A 22,358-nucleotide genomic window follows, 5' to 3' on the forward strand; every position below is an offset into this window, starting at 1 on the left:
TGGCACATCTGCTACATTCTCCAGCTCCTCTGAGTTAAGTCCAGCTGGTATCTCGAGTGCTTCAGGAAAGATAGAGGAAAAAAACAAAAGGAGAGAGGACGAGATGAGAAAGGAGGAGAAGTTCAGGGCTGGTTTGAACATCTTTGCCAGGGCTGCTTTTGGTCCCCAATGAGGCCCTGGCCACCCCCATTAGCTGCATCTTTTTGCCCAGCTACTGAAATCGCATTCGACTTTCAATTTATTTAAACTATTTTGCTATGAAATCCGACATTGTTTATGTACCGCCGTGCTGCAGCAGAGCAGTACAAACTCACTGTAAATGCCTGTACTTATGCTTTTCGCTGTTTGGCATGCGATATGGCACAGCCTCATTGCAACTCTATGTAAATGGCCCCAAGTAGTTTAAGTGGACCATCACAACCTGGAAAATGAATCACATTTTAGAACGAAAACATGTCTCCAGGCTAGTTGCAATGCAAACCCAGCAGCATAACAGTTGTCCAAATCTTAGGGGGTCATTCTTCGGCATTAAAGCACACAATGGGGCGTGACCTCAGCAAAGCCAACTCGTATACATTTATTCTGTTTCTTTAATTGGAAATTGTTCATTTTAAAGTATATAGTAATAACTTTCAACCACATTGGAATCTAAAATAGAGTGTTAGCAATTGCCAAAAATGGCTCAGCAAGGTAAGCCCTGGCACTTACTGTAATGTACAAGTCAGCATTCTGAATCCCAGCATGGCCAAGTCAGCCTTTCATCCTTCTAAGGTTGACACAGTGAGTTATACTGTTACACAGATTGTGAAGTACTCAGTTTCATTAAAATAAGTGCTCTTTCCCTTTATATTCCCTTCCACTCCTCTCCTATATATCTCGGGAAAAGCTTGTGCTGGTTACATTCAATGTGTCTGACAAAACTTTTAATTGGTGCAATTTGTAAAAGGAGGGCTCTGACTGCACTTATCGCTGTAATTTGAGAAGTGGATTGCCTCAACTCAGCATTTTTGTGAAACTACTGGGAAGAAAGCATTTCTTGAGGATAGTTTTTGTGTGTTTCAGTGGAAAGATAAAAGTCTTATGGACGTGAAAAAATGTAGAAAGTCGCCTAAAGCGTTGTGGCAAAGATCAACAGCTCTGTGAAGGTTTTCCGGCTCAGTCGATAACTTCGCCATATCCTATTGCATGTTTGCGCATCCTTCTAAGAAGTGCTTATTTTTTGTAAAAAAAAAATAATAATAAATAAGTGGCAGGCCCCATAGGTTTGCTCAGAAGCGCGCAGCCAGCTCTAATGAACAAAAAAAAAGTGAACGTCAGTGTATCCAATACCAAGCCTGCACAGCCTTCATGTTATTCCACCGCCCCTTTAACTCACCACCAGAACTCCCTGCCCCTGTCTCTCTCTTTGTAAATTCTTTTTCGTCCCTGCTTTCTCTCTTTGTCACGCCTTTTCCATTTTCATCTCCCTCCTTCTTTAGCCCTTTGTATTTTCCCCCTCTCTTGCTCTGGGTCCAAATCTGAGTAGGAAAAATAAGTACCAGCCCACCAAAATGAATGCTGGTGGGCCCCAACTGCACCACCGGCACTGGTGACAAGCTCTACGCTATGGTAACGGGAAGATGTACACAAACATGTAGGCCAACGTCATAACAGTTCCCGTAGGACCTGTTAGGACAGGATTTCTCGGAGTAGTTATCTGGGGATTTGGGAACTCAGTACAAATGAGCATTCTTTTTTTATAAGAAATTTTATTGGTAGTACAACACGGCCTAAGAGACCCATATATTCAAATGTATCAAGCGTAGCACAATTCTGAGCAAAACCAATGTTACAGAACTTCAACAACCCGGCACAGACCGAATACTACTCCCCAAACCCCACAGAATAATAGTCCACAGTGTTGAAATGAAATCTCCGGGCTGCTGTTGTGTCCATGTCCATATGACCGTACCTCCAGCTCTATGAGGGATTCGGAGGGTTGAGCAGAGGGCAGGTCTATACCCCCATATTCTGCCCACCGCGTCCAGATTTTGGTATGTTTCTGAGGGCAACCCCTTGCCTGTAAGACTACCAATTCCAACCCTATACATCTGTCAATGGCACGTTTCCACCCACCCACCGAGGGCAATGGCCGGTAACATGTGGTCTGGGCGCTAAGAAGTAGGCAATGTCGCAGGCCTGCTCCTCACAAAATAGTTAGATAAAATAAATGCAGTGTTATACTTCACTTAGAAAGGATCAATATCATGTTACAATGTAATAAGTACGTTACATTCCCACACCTATTATATATATGAAAATCTGGTTCCTCTAAGTAGGCAGAGGACAGCAGATGCACCAACAGCAGTTGTGATGGAACTAAACTGTGGCGGCTACTGCCCCTTCTGAATAGTGCGGGGCAGCACGAGCACAAATAAATAAAAAATAAACACACTTACCACTTACCTTCTGCTCCAACGCGTGCCGCTCCTCTGCTTCCAGAACTGCAGTTGTTCCCAGGAGCACAGGCTCCCCGACCTACATGCAATCCCAGCAGTTCTCTCATGTTATTACTCCTAGCATGAGAGAAGCCCTGGGATTGGGTGGAGCGGAGAGGCTTCACGCTCCAGCAGGGAGTGGGAACCTGTGCTCTTGAGCCCTGCAGATATCTCCAAGCAATAGCCTGGAGATATCCAATTGCACATGTTGGATTGGCTGGCATGTGCGCCAGGCCAAACCAACATGCGCACTTTCAGTGCCCACTACTCCTCCTCCCCTTCTAGTGACTGCGACCTGGCCCCGCCCCAGACTCACCGACTCCGCAAACTCAACGGAGTCAATGAAAAATAAAATCAAAATAAAACTGTTTTATTATCATTTTATTTTTCATTTTCTTCCTTTACGTAGTGGGGCGACGCTCCTGAAACTAAACCAGGGATCCGAGAAATGTAGCATTAGTCTAGTTTGTGCAAGCATGTCGGAAAGTTCTGCTTTTACATTTGCTGAAGTCTCACTGTGTTTGGACTGTATAACGGAGTGGCTGGGCAGGCACTGGACTTAGGCCATCACAGCTGGAAGTACAGAGAATGGCTTGTTTTTTGGCTGCAACTGGAAGAGAAATGGTTTGGTCACTGGGTACCCATGCACCCACGGATCTGGGTACCCATGCACCCGCTGCTCTGGGTACCCATGCACCTGCGGCTCTGGGTACCCATGCACCTGCGGCTCTGGGTGCCCATGCACCCGCGGCTCTGGGTACCCATGCACCCGCGGCTCTGGGTACCCATGCACCCGCGGCTCTGGGTACCCATGCACCCGCGGCTCTGGGTACCCATGCACCCGCGGCTCTGGGTGCCCATGCACCCGCGGCTCTGGGTGCCCATGCACCCGCGTCTCTGGGTTCTGGGGTAAACATCTGACTTGAAATAAAACAAGTAAAGGAGGTGAAATGTCAGAGGTATCTAGCACAATTAAGCACCCATAGTTGAACAGGGCAGCATGAGGGTGTCACAAGTGGCGAGGGTGTGACAGTGCATAACCTGCACTCTAAAGGACAGGGGGAGAGTCAGCAGCAATGATAGTAATAACTCATTTGGCAATCCAAACTTAAACAGTGGTTCTCCCAATTTGATGCTTGAGCTTTTCCTTGTCGGTCCTGCCAGCTGGGCCCAAGATGGTCTTTCTGTCTCGCAAAGAGATGCAGAGAGAGTAGTAATAAGTCCTCTCTTGACAGTGGCAGTCTTTAGTTTGGGTGGGAAGCAACACCGGCTCCCAGGTCTCAGGCAGTGCTTGTCATGATGGCACTTGGAGCAGTGGCGCCTGTAGCTAGTGAGCTAGATAAGGGCATTCTCATCACTCTTGTTTCCTGCACCAGGTCCAATCTGGGTGGGCTACACTCGAACCCGGTTTCTCAGCTCCGAGGTCGACTGCTTTCGCCGTTAGGCCACATCCTCTGCCTTGATCCAGCTTTCCTTAAGGTGAGACCAGAGAAGATCTTGATCAATCAGAAGCGTCAATAGTTGGGTTACAATAGCTTTGATATCACTAGGGGGCTCAGTCTCTACGGATGTGTGCATGAGTGAATCAAGACGTGTGTACAGCACACTTCCTGTGCGCATGTCTATACTTCATGAACTATAAATTATCTGCAAAGTGAACATTGTCACGGTGGTTTAGAAGGGGAACAATGATATCCACATTTTATAGAGGGGTGATTAGAACTGGATCCTGATGTGGAGAATGTTCTACAGCTCCTGGCTGGAAGGGAAAACATGAGAACAATATTACCCTAGCCTTGGTGGGACCAGTCCTTTCGAGGCGAAGGACGCTTTTTCATGGTTATATTTCTTTCTTTCTGGATTTGCATTAGAATTTACATGCCGCATATAGATTTGATTAAATTCTGCATTTCATTTGGTATTAATAGTAGAAACAATTACCTGTGGCAGTAACAATAGGGTCAGGGTACTATGTTAATGAGCTAATGCCTCTTACAGATTATATGTTGGATTTCCTTTTTTTATTTTTTATAGAAAAGTAAAAATTAAGCTAATTAAAAACAGGTTGCATTCATACTGTGGACTGGGCTCTCTGTGACATCACACATGATGTGAGTTTGTGTTTTGCTCTAGAAGTCAAAATGCATAATTTCTCTTGCACTTCAATGTGGTCCGAAAGGTAGACGTCAGTGTAAACACTGACGCCATCCTCGCATTTTTAAGGAAGTACCACGATCAGCCCATTTTCTCTGTTGATCCTCAAATTGTCTTACGCAAGTTCAGGTTCTGCCAGTTGCACATCTGGTGGAACTCTAACACCAGTAGCGGCCAGCATTGCTCACGGGTGGGGGCGGCCACGAGGGGTCGCGGGGGGGATTCGAGTGGGGTGTCGCGTGGAATCACGAGGAAATTAAAAATAATAAACAAACATTAAATTAAACTTACCTTTCCACCGGGTCTCACGTCTTCTTGGCTCTCCTGCTTTCCTGCCTCCAACAGGAACAGGAAGCAGGCAGCCAGGCTCCCTTCCCTAAGCCGGGACACAACCCAGCCAGGGGCTAATGGGGTGGCCATGTTCTCCATGCAGGCTGCAATGTACCCTGCATGGAGAAGGGCAGAGTGTGCATGACTGGTTTGAGCAGCCTGAGAGGGCCGACCAAACAGTCTTTGTGCACTCAGGAGTGGGCAAACCACTCCTCCCCTGCCCTGCTCGCAGAGCAGCCCCATACGCCCACAATGTGCAAAGCAAACATAAAATGGTAATAACTCAAAGTTATTACCATTTTATGTTTTGGCTTTTTCGCACTGCGAGAAAGCAGTGGGGCGACGCCGCTGTCTAAGACCCCCTATCACATTTTTCAAGGTGGTGTTAGGGTCAATAATTCTAGACTCCTGACAAGAGCTGTGTGATGGGCAAGGTGCACTGTGTGAGATTGTGGAGGGTGGCACAGTGGGTGGCTGTCCCATGTAGATGGGCCAAAAAATGGCGGCAAAGGTGACGAGAAGGGGAAATCGGCTACGGAAGCGGCCCGACGTCAAACTTTCAAAAATAAAGCCTGTTGGTTAGAAGGGACTGCTCTTCTCCAGACTCCTCAAAGATGCCGTTTCAATGGAAATCTCTTGAAGACCGCAGCGGTAATTAAAGGGTTTAGCGGCCAAATGATACGTTCTGTTGGAGCCGGGTCGGTGTTACTGAGCGGCTCATGAATAACGGCGAAGACTCTCTGTTCTGCTGTTTCTTTTCTCATGGGAAAGTATTATGGAGTAGAGTGATACCTCCCTGTTGGGCTCAACTGTTAGAAATGCAAGGCATGCTGAAATTGTACATAATTCTCCTCCAAAGGAAAGGAAATAGCATTTCAATGGTTTTCCTGTGTGTCTCGTTGAGTTATGGCGGGGCACAATTATTCCTGTTAGATGACTCTACCAGATGGCTTGCACTGTATATTTAGCTAATTAAGTTGTAGGGCACTGGAATTATATCAGAGTACAAACACTGCGCCTGGACGGGGACCTTGCTTTAATTAGCTCCATTCTGGATGTGGTGTTTCCATCTAACTGCATCCTTCACACAGGTGGCATTTTTACCTACATTTATTAGCATAAATAAATTCAGGTTTTGTAGCCATCGGCGAGCTTGTAAAGCCATAGGTTTATAAAGCACTCTTTCAAGTCGTGGTTCATAGTTTTCGGGTTTAAGTGCTTTTTTAGTTTCTTTTTTCCAGACTATTTTGCCACAGTTTGTGGAAAGTAAAGGATGTATTTTTTCTGTAAATATTGTAAAATATCGTTCTGTTTTTACGAGAAAAATGTTTAATGCAGAATTGAACGATTAATAGTACAAAATGAGCAGAGGACGTAATATAATGCTATTAAAAATGTATATAGTTCTGTAGGCTGGGGAGCGCTCTGCTAGGGAGCAAAAATAAGTGTTTAAAAGTAAGCTTTACGTTTAGAGAAGGACTTTGCCTACAGAAACACATAAACTGGGCATTCTTCTTTCCAACACACTTTACAGTAATGTGCATGCCATTTGCGTAATGTAGAATAGCACGGTAACATTTAACATAACGTGTATTTGTAAAGCGCACGTTCACCCATGGGTATCTCGGTGCTGAATAACAGATGTTTGTTACCCAACTCAATGGTGCTCATTTTATTGACCTCAGAAGGATGAAAGGCTGATCAACCCTGCTGGGATTTGCACCTGTGAACATGAGGTCGAACACAGGCCCTACACTGAACGCATTAGTCCATTAAGCCACCAGACCCGGCTATCTAGGCCACTCAAAGAAGACTTCACGGGGCTCTAATGAGAGGCCCGAAAACCACCCTTCATTCTTTCTGCCTCTGCCCACAAGTACTACATTTTATTTATCTAACATGTTTACTATCGCTTTCAGTCACTTTGCAGTGTTAGAGATGGAAGGAGATATTTCTCATGGAACCAACGCTACAGCAAAATGGCAACAGAAAACCAGCCAAAGCTAGATAATAAAGTTTCACAAATATTCATGCCAATCAAACTACTTTGAGTCTTAAAATGTTATGGAACAGGTGGGCTACGAGGCTGGTCTCAAAATTTATGAAGTCTTGTTCAAGTCTTGTGGAAGGTAAGCGTGTTTCAGCGAGTAGAGCTTTGGCAATGGTGAGAGCTCAACCCCAAACTGATCATGATAGATGGATAGGATCGTAGGCAGGTTGAGGTTGGCCAACCATCGGTGCATGATTGGCTCACATGCGGAGGTTTGTGGACGATGCACAATAATCTGTTGGCATGAGTTGCACTGGTGATGTGTTCAGTTTTTTTCAATGTTCAGTATGGGTCAAGCAGCCTGGTTTTGAACCTTCAGCAATTTGGGGGTAGATCATGATCCCACATTAGAACCAGCACCGTTATGTTGGAGATTACGTTTGGGTGGGTTTCCCCCTTAGTATGTGTAAGTGATGGAATATTTTAACCAGGTTATTGACTTTGCTATACTAGAATCACATGTGACTCCCAATATTTCAAGCTTGTGTGAACGGTGGAGGTGGAGACACAATAGTGGTGGACAAACAAAGTGGAAAACGGATGGTGTTTGAACCCATTAGGAAGATCTCTGATTTTAAAGCACTGAGACGGTGCAAGCTTTGGTTCCTTCATTGTTGTGTCCACTGTAGTTAGTGCCCACGCTCCCTTGGGTGGTCAGGATCTTTTGGTAGCTTCAGAGGTAACTTGGTGTTATCAGGGTACATATGGTACACAATGTTGTAATATTAGGGGTCAATGGACAATTTGGCCTTCTTAATATTGAATAAGCAGGGCAGGAGTGCTGATCCATGTAACACCCCAGCGTAGTGAACCCAGCATGTCCAGTTACCCAGAAAAGAAGGTGTGGCTTAACCGCTAGAGCAGCCGACCTTGAAGCTGGGGAACCAGGTTTGTGTCTGGCGGGAGGCTTCAGCCTCCTGGGATTTTTGGCAAATCACGTAATCTTCCAGTTTCTAAAAAAACAAAAACATTGAATGTGTCTGTCTGTAATGCATCAGGTGCTTATGCAAGCGCTCTGATACCTTCGGATCGGGTTCGCTCTATATAAAACTGCAAAAAAATAAACGCATTTGGGTCCCATTGTACCAGTTTGGGCATGAGTAAACAAGTGATTTCTGAGCGATGACTGGTAAATGGTATCAAATGCACCTGAACATTAATAGAGTATTATTTAATGCACAATGGTTGCTTTGCTCTAATGATGACTGGAAATTACAGAGCATATCTAAGAGTTGAAGTGGGTGATAGGTTGTCTGGTGATAATACTTTCAAGGACCTTAGTGAGGCCAGACTGGGAAGGGTGGGTGTGAATGGAGTACAGTTGTGGGGTGCAAGTGGGTCTGAACTGTGTTTTTTGACAAGTAATGTTCAGTGTTGACGTTTTGGCAGTATTATGGTATTAAGTGCTATTATGCCCCTTACGGCTTTTGGTAATTTTAGAGAGACACTCTGAATGCAGCGAGGCAACCACCAATCTGCTTTCTTCACTTTACAAACTTAAAAAAAATAAAAATACTCTAAGAAATCTTGCACCACTCCTGCTCCTTTTAGGTCAGTACCTCTTTAAAGAGACCCACATTCTTTGAGCATTCATACCGTTTCAAAGCGTGCACCACAAATACTTTTTATCAAGTAAAGTTTAGTGCTAAACATCCATTTTTAGGAAGTTTGACCCATTAGGGGAATCTTACAATGGAGTAAAGTCCATTCATTATTCTTTGTTCGATACATCAACACATTGATGTTCACGGGATGCCCACACAGCCACAGGAAGAGCTGAAGTGTTATTGCTGACTTAGACCGAGCAGTTCCCTCCACTGAATTAGCAGTGCTCACACCTCTTTTGGAAACTTCTCAATAAATCAGTGCATATTTGCCCAGGCTCAAGTAAACATCACCTTTTACCTTCCAGCAAAGAGGAGTATTTTCAGTGGCCAGTGTAACCTTTCGGTAGTTCATCCTGGCATGTTTACGGTCATGGTGAAGAAAAATAAAGAAAAGTTCCTCTTTACAGCACAGTAGTCGCCTCCCCCGTTGCAATCCATCAAGGCAGCGTGGGACACACATCTGCCAGTCTCATCACAGTGACTCACACACCCAGTGCTAAGGTGGGAGATGGCAGGGCGTCCTAATGACCAGCTAAACTTATTGTGCAACCTGGAAACTGTCTGCTGCTCTTCCTGACATCCTGATGAGCCATTTTTATAGTTCATGCCTGTTTGAAATGCAGTGTTATTTGCTTCAGATGAATTTAGTCTCTTTCCTGCTAGAACAATTTGTGGGTAGCTGTACGAGCCGTATTCATGTTTGTTTGTTTAGCCCCATTTTATTCATTCTTTAATTGATGGGGATTTTGTGGAACAAAAAGGCAAGGGTGTCCTGGTTTTGGGCTGAAGTCAGTGCATCTCAGGACTGAATAGTTTCAAGATACAGCTGAGGTGAAATGAGTAGATTTATGTATCTCAAATGGTAGGGAATATTTCCACTGGCGTAGGTGTGATGTGGAAGTGTGAGGAGGGTGTTTGTGTCCTAGAGATGTTGCAGAAGATTATTGTGTTCGAGATATACATATGCTTACAATAAAAATATCTATTCTTTGAACCATTTAACAATTATTAACAGCGATTACAATAAAACATTAAAACACTTTGACAATTGAGTAAAGAAAAAATATTAACAGCTGCAGATAATTGCATGTTTTTCCATCACTGTAGTAACACACTACACAAATGGAAATTATATGAGCTCCTTTATTATGCAACCAAGCTCTCTCTATGTTCCAAACCAACTGATTTCTCCAGCTATCATTTCTCACATTCTAACTTTCACATACCACGTTCTACTGATATCATTACTTCCATTACATGACCTCTACACCTCCCCCCTTTTAAACACAATTAAAAACCCTTACGTACATCACATTGAAAAAGTACAACATTGATACATTTTAAATAGTGAAATTCACCATATAACCTATGGGTAAAAATAAACAGATATGTAATCTAGCTTAATTGATTCATCACAAAGATAATCACCTAACTTCGTGGGACACTTAATTAATCTCTTTGGTCTTCTAGTCAATTTGTCAGTGAAAGGCACAGGAATGTAATTTAAATCAATTTCACTATCTTCTTGTCCATGGGTTTCTTCATCACCCCTTGACTGATCTTCCACTTGTCTAACACTCTGTGGTATATTGTTGTGCACAACACTCTCTTGGTGCTCGGTAGTTACGGTATCTTCTTCCAGATTATGTTTCCTTCCATTTAGTTTCTGTGGCATTTCTACTCTGCATTGCTTAGATCACACAGCTACCCTCTTTAAATTCCACACCATGCCATCTTCTAAATTAACTGCATTATTTAATACTTGTTTAATGTGTTTAGGTCCAAAGTAATAACTAACTCCCCTGGGAACTGTGCCTGGTTTCCTAATTCTAACCCACTGCCCAACCTTTAACTTGCTATGTTTACCCTCATGTTTCCTATCGTAAGCTTTTTTTGTATTCTTCTCATTTGTTTATTAAGTTTTCTCTAACCTTTCCCAAAGTCCAGGTCCCGCTCATAGGAGTGGGTAACCATTCTGGGTTAAGCTTTGATCTAGGTTTCCTTTCTCTTAATAATTCAAATGGGGAAACCCCTGTGCATGCCACTTCTGTTGATCTAAATGACCAAAAAGTTCTATACACTTGGGTTACCCAACAAGAATTGCTTTTTAATGCTAACTGAATGGCCCCCTTGAGAAAACGATTAAAGCGTTCTACTATTCCATTACTACTAGGAATGTAAAGGGATTTTGTCCTGTGGCAAACCTGACCTTTTTAAAAACATTCCTTAGCTTTCTCTGAGACACATTATACACCATTGTCACTTAGTAACATGCTGTGTATCCCTTCATTCTGGAAAACCTCGTCCATGAACCCTAGTATTGTATCCATATTTATTTTATTAACAATATTGATGTAAGGCCATTTGGAAAACACATCCATCAATGCTACAATATATTTTCGAGTGTTCCCCAATAGCCCCATGATGTCAACTGGCACTTTTCCCAAGGAGCTTTTGGGCATTCAAATGTATTGCTCATAGATATTCTCAATGTCTTCAATGATTTATCAGCTGACATGCACACATGGCATTCTCTGACTTCCCTTTCTACCTCATTATATCAATACTTGGCCACCAATATAAACTTTTCATTGCTGATGCAGTTTTTTATTATACCTAGGTGCCCCTCAGGGCACACAGAAATAATTTTTCCTCAAAGCTGAAGGAGGAATTATCTTTTCCCCTCTAACTAAGAATACTTCCACAATTGTCAGTTCTTTGCGTACCTCCACAATGCTCGGAGTTCTCCCATATCACTTTTATTGGGCCATCCCTCCTTCACAAAATCAATAATTTTTAATAATTCTTGATCTTTTTCACTCTCTGCTTGCTATTCCTTCAGAATTAATGAGTGATCTCTTTTTTCAACCGCCCACGCAACTTTTCGATTTCCAACAAATCCTCCTGATATTCTAGTAATGTAGTGGGCTTCCTAGATAAATAAAACTGCTGCTGCATTTTTCTTTTTGGGTAAATACTCAACTTTGTACACAAACTCACAAGCACATGGACAACTGGGCTAAAATGGATGATACGCTTAACATTCTTACAGTGATCAAAGGTTTCGCTAATGGTTTTTGTTCACATCTAACACTCAACTCTTTACCCCATACAAACAAGCAAAAATGTTCCAAAGCTTCTACTCTATCACTGTATAGTTCTCTTCTGAGGGTGATAATTCATGTAAAGCAAACACAGTAATGACTTAAACTCCTGCACTATTTCTTTGACGCAAAATTGCACCTAGACCTATGCTACTGGCATCTGTAGTCACTATGCTACTAAATTGGGGATCAAACCCTTGTAGGACAGATGCAGAACAATTCCCTCATTAATATTAGCAAATTCTTGCTTACATACATCTGACCACAGAAACCATGCATTGGTTTTCGCAATGCCCTCACTTGGAAGGTTTTCATGGAAACATTCCTTACAAATTTCGAAATGTATTCCACGAATCTCAAAAAGGACCTTAAGTCCTCTTTATTCTGTGGATACGGAGCCTTAATAGCTAGTAACAAACCTTTCTTAGGTTTGACTCCACATCCGCTAATCTCATGACCTAAGTAGGTTACGTGTTTTTTTTTTTTAGCACATTTACATTTGGCATATTTAACTGTAAGACCATGAATTTCTAGAGCTTGCAGTACCTTTTCTAGTTCCTTGTCATGGTCCTCTTAGTCTCTTCCCAATGCCTTCTTGGAAAAATAAAATCCCCTTCATCATTTTCCAAAACATAAGGCATTGGAACACTGCTGCCACTGACACTAAGCCAAATGGAATCTTTTTAAACTGGAAGCACCCTACTTGAGTAAAGAAGGCTGTGTATTTCTTGCTCTCTAAATTAAAAGATATTTGATGGTAGGCGGTAGATAGATCCAGAGTGGAAAATGCTTCCATAACCTTTGCCATAGTCAGAATTTCACTGATCCTGGATAACGGGAACTGATCTATAACAAAGTTATCATTTAGATCACGTAGATGAATGCACAGTCACACATTACCTTTGGTTTTGTGTGCAACCACTAATGATGCTAAACACTCTACTTCTCCTACTGGCTGTATGATTCCAGCATCCACTCCTCATTGATTTAATACCCGACTGCCATTGGTACATTCCATGATTTGTGGGCTTTCAATTACCCATTGAACACACTGGAAAAAGTATCTAACATTGCCTTTCCCATTACTTCTCCTTCATCCACAAATAATTGTTCTTTACTATTGGGGTCTAAAATTATATGTAGATTATTTTGATACAGTCACCCAAGGACTGATGGACCCTTCCTTGCTACATATATTGTTCTACAAGCCTTCCTATTCTTGAATCTGAAAATCAATCTCCTGTGTCCAATTATGCCAATAGTCTCACCCATGTAACTTTGTGGTGCAATATCAGAATTCTCTAGGAAAAATCCTAATTTCTTTTCAGATTTCTTCTTCCATACTTTTTCATTTACAATAGTGTAGGGTAAACCTGAATCTGCTGCTGTATGTATACCTACACCCCCCAACTTTGCGAAACGTATAGGTTTGTTTATATTGTTTTCATCTGTGATATTTAGTATGACTTTTTCTCTATCATTCAAGGTGCTCTCACTCATCTCTTCGCTAGACATACTAGTACCCTCCATACTACTATCTTCCATCTCAACACATTTTACTCTATCATGTTTCTTTTTTTCCATCTTGCAGACATGCACCTAGAATTAATACAGTTCTAGCTTACTCAATTCCTTTCAATTATACAGTTTAAAACGACTTATGATGTGTTACCATATCCACTTGTCACTGGTGACTTTTACTTAAATATTGTTGCAAATTGTTAACATTAAAAGTATTAACATTAATCGCCTAAAAATTATTAGCTGTATGGTGTGTGATTCACCACAATCACCGCATATTCTACGTATTGAATGCTTAAGATATTTAGTTATGTACTAAGGTGTGTGAATCACCAAGTGCTTTCTGCACCGAATACTCAAAGTGATAGATCACTGCTTGGTACACTGTTACTCACTGTGCCCCTGTTGCTCCTGCTACTACCAAAAGGGCGGTCAATGCATTTCAAAGCACTGCGTGTATGCCTGCCACTTCCAATATGGTGGTCCGTGTCTTTCAAAGAACAGCGTGTGCATGTATTGCTGTTCCCTGCTTCAGCACGAGACAGCACAGCCGCACAAGAGGAAAATCTCACACCGAAGAAAAAAGGCCTGTCACAGCACCACAACTCCTCCAAATCTCCATAGTATTCCCACTCCAAAACATCTCAATGTATAAGCTGCCTGAGGAGCAAGCAACCTCCGATTGCTCCAGGCAGTGACCTCTGTAGAGTGGGGGCACGCAGAATGCACACAAGGGCTTTGTCATGCGTACTAGCCTTGCAGCTTCCCTGCAGCTTCCATCGTAGCTCACCTGGCAGAGTTGGGAAGGAAGCATTGCTACAGAGGGTCTTCTCAATGAGACACCGGCCTTCACAATCTTTCATGTGAAACTTAGAAAGATGCTCCTTCAAAGTTCCTCATCAAAATCACAGGTTCACCGGGAAATCCCAGCTGGTTCATGAATAAGGCTTGGCCGCAACTTATCACCAATTTTGTGTCGCTACAAGCTACACAAATGGAAGTTAAATGACCTAATTTATTATGCAACCAAGTGCTCCGCATCTTTCAAGCAACAGATTTCACCAACTGGCCTTTCTCATATTCTAACTTCAACATTCCACATTCTACTGATGTCATTACTTCCAATACATCACCTCTACAATCACACAGAAATGTTTGTGCAGAAAATAAATTCTGCATATACTAACTAAAGAATGTCGTGTACCCTGATCTACCTACTAGAGACTGATTTGTCCTCTGGGAAGGTGCGTATAAGATGTGTCAATGGCCTTTCAAAGCACCATTTTGGTCAAGTAAGAAACTCTTGAGTGCTTGTTCCAATGCTCATTTCTATCTGGTGCATTTACTAAATGGCTGTTGCATCATATCCAAAGATGAACCTCCTTTCACCATCACTTGGACATAAATACTGCCAAAGGCTAAGGTTTCAATTTTTTACTACACACTCACTGGGATTGCCAATGCTATTACAGAAACCTTCAATAACCAGCCCCTACTAATACCAGACTGTGGCTACCAATTCCCCTGAATAAGGAATGAAAATAAGCTTAGCAAGTTGACCAGCAAGACACTATAAAACAGCTCCCAGAGTTTAACCACTGTGACAACCATCATTCTAAGAGCATCCATCACAAAATGCACCAGAGATGCTTTGCTCATTGATCAAACTGAATGAGACCCGACCGTACAGATCAAAAGGAGTATACCCCACACAAGGTAACAAACAAAACATAAACATAGGTCTCATCAAAAACTGCTCGGATCAGAAACATTCTAATGAAAGATATAAAAATAAATGATCTGCAGATATTGGAATTAACTCAAATGTTTGGAAATACCTCTGTCACTAAAGGTAATGATCTGTTGCCACTGAGCTTCAGAATGTTACACAGGAAAAGGGAAAATAAAATGGTTGTGGCCAGTCAAGTAACCATGTCAAACATGACAGAGTCAAGCCTCTCGTAGTTATAGTTCCTTTTTTGTTAATTAAATGTTTATGACTACATTAATAACAACTTCATAGGGTTGTAGAACATACATTATATCTCATATTTCAATTCACTAAAATAAATAAATATAATAACTCCATATGATGTAAAATGATAAGTGACATATGTGTTTGATGTTTATATGGTACACATTTATTGACCCCCATCACAAATAACTCCAAATATGATTCTGTAGTGAGAATCCTACTGGTGAATATTTTTAATATTAAAAAAGGATTTGAAAGGGTTGCAAGTTAGTGAAGAATAATGATCAACACTAAAACCTTGAACACGGAGATGCGGAAGGCTTACTGCCTTAGTAAGCTAGAAGTATAGAAGACCTGATCTCATTTATTAATAAAAAAATTATAAATAAATACATTTAAGCAAATATGAATCTCCTGCCTCACAGTTCCAATCTGAATGCAGTTCTTTAGAACACTGGAAACCCATGAGTTGTGTCTATATGGTGTGATACTTACTTTAGAAGTAACATGTATAAGCTGTTACACGGTATTATGGAACTTGCTTAAACCAATATTATTATATATTTCCGAAAGATTCAGTTTGTCAAACTCATTTGATGACATATTTGTTTCCAGTGCCCACAGTTTTGACTTTTTTTCTTCGCCCTGCACTGGGACTAGGTATCTGGCACTTTTTGTTAGCAGTAGTCTTAGTGTTCACACTCATCATCCTTTCAGAAAGAGATTGGTGTGCAGGCTATACATTTTCAAAACACATGTGAAGCACAAGGGAATTTGAAGCATTAGGCACACAAAGGTTTATATTGTAATAATTTATTTAATTAAATTGAAAGCCCTTCTCATGAATTAGGACTTTTAATATATTGTGTGGGAATATCAAGTTGAGCTGATAATACATAATGGTTGTATGTGTATGGTTTGGCAGTCCTTGTGTGAGGTTCAAAGTTATCCTCTAATCCAATTTGTGTGTGGTCCTTTGGCCTACCTATTCTTTTTGTACCTAAAGGGTTGGGTGAAAGGCTTTCAAGAGAATGGGGAGATGGGGCATGTGAACCCGAAATTCAAAATTGTAATCAGAGGTTTGTTTTACAGTAGTTTTTGTAGTATTCGCCTATTAAATATTGCACAATGGCATTTTAATATCTAAATTGTTCACTTGACAATCTTTTTTGTAGCTACTACATCCGATGTGCTTCTTTTGGTCTGAACTAATCCAGAGCGAGCGCTTGTATACCAAAAAAGTAAAAGAAAAACATACAAAGAGCACACTTCATAACCTTCTCTGGCCTAAATATAACTGCAGCAGAGCTTGAAACAGGAGGTAGAAGCAGTGCTTAATTTGTAAAAATAAACAAATAAATAAAGTAAGTGCCACGGGCCAACTATTTCTCAGGTGGCAACTGCAGCTCGCACCACCCAGTGTCCCTTCCAGTGCTGTCAAATAAGACTATAAACGCTACATACTATCACACTCCTACAAATTTGACAATTTCAACTAGTCCATGCTACTTTAAGAGGTAAGAATGTCCTGGAATGCACTGGTATTGTTTCTTTTAATGATCTCTTGAAATTTTTAATAATTTTCTTAATGTTCTCTGCTCAAAAATAGGCAGATAGTGCCACCGTGTGGTAAGTCGTGATAAATAAGTGCTGGGGCTAATAATTAAGTACTGGTGCCAGTACTGGCATTCACCGGCACAAGTTAGGCACGGGGAACTAATATATTTGTCTGCTTTCTCTGTCATACTTAACAGTGATCTACCTGCCAATCCTCCGCACCACCACTAGAAGGCTGAAATATTTCTTCATTGTTATTTGTTTCCTGTGTCTTGTAAAGCACTGCAATGATGCCATAGAACTACTTGGTTACATGTTTGATGTCAGTAAACAATAGTAGTGAGATGTGTACATGAAATTGCTCCTTCAGTCAGGGTACAAGTGAAGAAAAAAGAGTTAGAGGTAGAGAGGGGGTCAGTGTCCGGCGAGGGAGGTGGGTTCTCTATCTGACTTGTTTTGATTGCTGCATTACATGGTTGTTTCCCACTTTTGCGTGATTGTTTGTCATTGGGATTCCTAATTGATGGAAGCGGAATCTTTCCTGAAGGCTGTCAGAATGGACAAATCCCGCCCCAAAATCCAATTATCACTAACACTATTAATGTATTGTTGCAGTAATTAATAATAAGTAATATTGCATTGCTGGGCGCAGAATGGAGACCGTGATATTTCCCAGCCTACCTCCTGGCATGTTCAGTGGTGTCCAAGTGCTGACTTCTGTACGTTGATGCTATATACGTTTCTTCTAACTGCTGCATAAATATTATCATGGCATTTGTCCTAATAGCTGATATTTGTCAAGTGTCAGGTTGTGAAATGGCTGTGTTTGTTCAACCAAATTAACATTAGGGCATGCATGTTTCTAATGGGAGGCAGTTTTATTTAGGGGGTTATTGATGGCCAGTGGCTGCTTTGAGGTTCTATAGTGACTTCCCAGCTATACACATTGCCAAATCCCCAATCTTTTTTCTGACACAGTTTTGTTTAGATACGAACCTTGGATCTGTGCGTTAAGGTTTTTTTTTTACACCTTGTTATGAATCAGGCATGCAAAAAAAACATCGGAGGGTCAACATTTCACGTAATGCTTCACAGAATTAGGACTAATTGTGGAATGTTTGAAGTATGCATGCCATGGCATTATTGCTATTGTAGCACATGGCTTGGTTAACATTGCCAAATTATAGATTTTGATTCTGCAGCACAGTAGGCGCGAGGCAGGGTAAAGTGCTATACATTTCAGGCAGAGATCATTCACCATTCTATCCCCACCAAAGTTAAATAATTTGTCCACTGCTCATTTGAACACAGTGCCAAAAATGGTAATGCATCAAAAAGGAGAAAAGGCAGAAAATGTGAACCGTGCATGGGAGTATCACATCATGAGATTTAAGCAGTTAACCCTTGGAGTCTTAATATGCTGGGCACAACCCCCACTCTTTCCTACCTGGTATTTCAATGCATGCCAGGTCCGTTAATATATTTATGTTCTATAAAGTGTAATTAAAGGAGCCAATCAAAATATTGTAGTATAAGTGCTCTGGGCCATATATGATGTGAGGGGCAGAAGCTATTGCCCCTTTATAGACGTTCAGCACCGTTAGAAATAGGGTTCCCGCAAGCGGGAGCCACTGTTCATCAGAATTGAAAGGGCAGATAGGCAGTATGATATCTTCTTTGTATGGGGGCATCCCCATGCAATCAACTCCATCCTCTCAGTCCGTGGGCTTCAGACATCAATTTGATATTATGGGTCAGGTGCTCAGAAGGCACACACCGGTCTTACAAAGATAAGATTGTGCTGGCCTGAATGTGAGTGATGTATGCAGAGGGCACTGACATTTCTCCTCAAGACCTGCCCATGTATGTGGGTGATCCTTATGGGTACCATTACCACTTGGGGTGGCAATACAGACGTCGCCCCCTGCAATAGAAGGCCAATTGGCCAATGTCTAAATGGTAGAGAGATTTCCAGCTAGTAGTGCATACACAGCACTGGCTAAATTGCACTCACTGGCAGGAAACTGGCCACTCAAACATATATGTTTCCGTCAATGTGCAAATGGATTCATTACTTTGTGGAACTCCTAGTAGCTACTCACTTCAGCCCTGTGGAAAAAAAATAGCATCAGTTCAAGCGGGTTATATTTTTCAGTACTATGACCAACTCTACTGAATTGACCAATCACAATGCAGCTTATCAATGTCTGGTAACATCACAAAACATTTTGTGAAGCCTAAACGTCAGCTAAATTTCAGAAAAGAACCTTCCAATGATCCGCTATGTTGTGCCATACAAAATGTCCCAAACCTTTTACACATCTGCAGCCAACATTAATACAGAAGTGAAAGGCGCTTCTTTTGTGTCGTGAAATACGACATGACATCCTTCACTTCCAGAGAATTAAAAAGCAACTGAGAGCACCTCAATTAAAAAAATACGATTACATTATTTTTATACACACACAACTTTTCCTCAGGTTTTTGACATTCGTTAACACTGGGAGGACCTGTCCTAAAGGCAATTGATGCATTAGTTACATCATGACGCCAAGCTCAACGCACAGTTGTATAGCAGAGTCCATCACACACGCCTTTTGTTAATGACTGCTTATTGTAGAGGACTGTAGAGGGGTGTGTTGGCAACTTTTTGGAGGCAGGTGGCTGTTTTGTTTTTATTTATATATATTTTTGTCTTAATTCCCCAGCCTCGGAGCCCAACCTGAAGGTGCGTTCCAGGTTAAAACAGAAAGTGGCAGAGAGGAGAAGCAGCCCCTTACTCAGGAGGAAGGATGGAAGTGTGGTCAGTTCATACAAGAAGAGAATGTTTGAGGTGACAGGTAATTGAGGACTGGAGGGATTGTCACTCATCTGCTAGAAGTGTGATTTACACAAACTAATAGAGAAACAACACATTGTATGCCATACATATAAAGGGAATAGCTAATTATGGGCCAGTATTCCCTGAATGAGCAATTAACATTTTACTCAGCATGTAGATTGGAAGGGGTAGGGAGAACAGTGGAAGAAAGATTAGTTTGTTTTCTTAGATGGTTTTATTTAACACCACATGAGGCATAGATGGTAGTTTCACATATATTCTGAAGTCGGTTTAAGTCTGGAAGTGATACGTTCAGGAACAGCGACAGGCATGGTGAGAGGGAGTAAATCATGTTGTATCTGTTGTATGTGTGAAGGCACAGAATGAGTTGTGTTGGTTGCGAAAGGTGTGCATCTCTGCAGGTATTGGGAGAGACAGTAGAATACTAGGTGTCTGTGGTGTTGGTAGTAGGGAGAGAGGTGTGATCTTTCTATTGATGCTTTGTCTATTGATGAGAAGGTTTGGAGTTCTAAGAGGAGGAATGAGTGTTGAGGCTTCCCGGTAAGAGTAGGGTGTCTGTGCATCTCTCCTGCTTGACTCAACCAGATACATTTGATTTTCTACTTTTCTGAAAACCAAAGGAAGATAGATGTTGACAAACCTGATTTGCTTGTGTTTTTTTCTTTACAGGAGAATTAAGTGTCTCTGAATGAGTGACCTCTAGATAGGCATGAGGTTCGAGTTGTTGAGCAGTGTGGTAGTGTTTAACGTGATAGTTTAGTTGGGTGATTTAAATTGCTAGTTATGCACGTTTCTACATGTGCATTGCTAATGTTGACTGGGAAGTCAGTTAAGGATCCTAGGGGATGGAGAGAAGTTATGTGATCTTCTGTGGCCTTATTTCAGTTGACTGCCTTCATTTGGGTGTACATTAAAGTAGTGTGCGTGAATGTCTATGTCCCTGAAACAGTGCGATGGAGACAGTTTCAACAGAGGTTGACAGAGTTAGAAGAAATACACATTTGAGTCAAGTGGATTACTGTAGACAGTAATTTTCCACCTTAATATCCCTTAATTTAGAGACATAGAGCAGGCTTTTCTGTGCTTTGAAGCACTGCTAGGTGTTTAGCTCTGCAGCATACAGTGTGGTGATGCACCAAAGATGAATGGTGCCAGCATAGAGAATGGTGATGCACCAAAGATGAATGGTGCCAGCATAGAGAATGGTGATGAACCAAAAATGAATGGTGCCAGCATAGGGTGTTGTGATGCACCAAAGATGAATGGTGCCAGCATAAAGTGTGGTGATGCACCAAAGATGAATGGTGCCAGCATAGAGTGTGGTGATGCACCAAAGATAAATGGTGCCAGGTAGTAGCAATACTGAGAGATATGTTTTTTTCTTGTGGAATAGAGTCCTGCAAAGCGTTTAGCTACCAACCATTTCATGCACTGTGTATAACATTTTAAAAGGTTAAATCAACGCTTTTTTAAATACATTTTTGTTTCATTTGTACATAATGCAGACACCTACCAAATTAATTGTGAACACTCTTTAAGGAGACACATTTTCTCTACTTGACATATGCAGGGGGTGATATTGTTCTTATCTCAGGTTTGATTGTAAGGATGACAAACTCATGCTACTCTGAGTAAAATGTCCTGTCACCATTTACCAACTGTGTGTGTTTTCGAATTTTTTTCATATTTCACATGCTTAGGTTGTATATCTTTATTGTCTATATTTAAATAAATACCTATATGATTCAAGCAGGATTATGAAACTTAATAACATAAGTATCTCATTCGTGATATAATTTGTACTATTGAATAATTGGACATGTAGAACATTTGTAGCCCATGAATTCATCCAACTTACACATTTCAACTTGCACAAAGCCTCCCTTTTCTGGGAATATTTTGTATTTCTTAATCTTTTTCAAATAATGGTATGTACTGGAGCTCCCAGTGGTCTCCACCTGAGGCTGTCATCTGCTGTCATTTCTTTGTTGCATCCTGATGACTATTGTTCAGTTTCAATCCTGCACCTTCTGGCTCAAAGTGTTCCCCCTGTTCCCCCTCATTGCCTCCATCTGCAAAGTGCAATCATCGATGAAACATAAAGTTGTCTTAGACAAGCTAAAAATTCCCTAAATGGGCCGCATTAAAGAAGCGCCCCGGGGGCATAACGGGTGTTTGTGCCCGCTTTGCGCACACCCGAGCACTTTCGTATTACAGAAGGGGCGGCATACGCTTGTGCGTCCCCTTCTGTAATACCGATAGCGCTGGCGCACATAAACCACCAGTACTGTCACCAGGGGGCATTCCCTCTGGAATCCCTTTGTGCCCACGCCATATTGCAGACGCACTATCAGTGCGTCCCCTAATGGCAGCCCCCTAGAAGGGTGAAAGGGGGTCCCCAGACAGCCCTTTCCAGGTGGGTACAGTCACTCACTGCACCCGCTTGCAAGGGGATCTCTAATCCCCCTTAAAAGTGCAGACAGTTAGCCGCCTGCACAGTGAAACGCTGAGCAGCTCCAAAGCAGCCGCTCCATTTTTCACATGAATACACTGTCCCCAGGGCAGGGCAAGTTTGCGGCTGCCCTAGGGGTAGGGCATTCATCCTGATGCATCGCATTTTCCTTGTTTGCGCCAGGCGCTCCTGTTAAAAGGTGCGCCCAGCGCAAGCAAGCAAAATGCACCATATGTATGATACAGCCCGTGGATGCTTGTATTCCCCTTAATTACAGAAGCATCTTCCA

At 41.8% G+C, this 22,358-nt stretch overlaps 1 protein-coding gene across 15 annotated transcripts in view; it reads left to right on the forward strand.

Moving 5' to 3' along the window:
- HDAC9 (histone deacetylase 9) overlaps positions 1–22,358 on the forward strand; it is a 779,881-nt gene that overhangs the window by 656,139 nt on the left and 101,384 nt on the right. For 10 of the 15 annotated variants that reach the window (XM_085630916.1, XM_085630918.1, XM_085630920.1 and 7 more), the window contains one exon: positions 19,484–19,615. The exons of the other annotated variants lie outside the window; for them this stretch is intronic. In XM_085630916.1, coding sequence (XP_085487042.1) covers positions 19,484–19,615 — 132 coding nt within the window. The remainder of the gene's footprint in view (positions 1–19,483; positions 19,616–22,358) is intronic. 15 annotated transcript variants of the gene reach the window in all.

This window comes from Triturus cristatus, chromosome 10, assembly GCF_964204655.1.
Source record: "Triturus cristatus chromosome 10, aTriCri1.1, whole genome shotgun sequence".
Classification (NCBI taxonomy): Eukaryota; Metazoa; Chordata; class Amphibia; order Caudata; family Salamandridae; genus Triturus; species Triturus cristatus.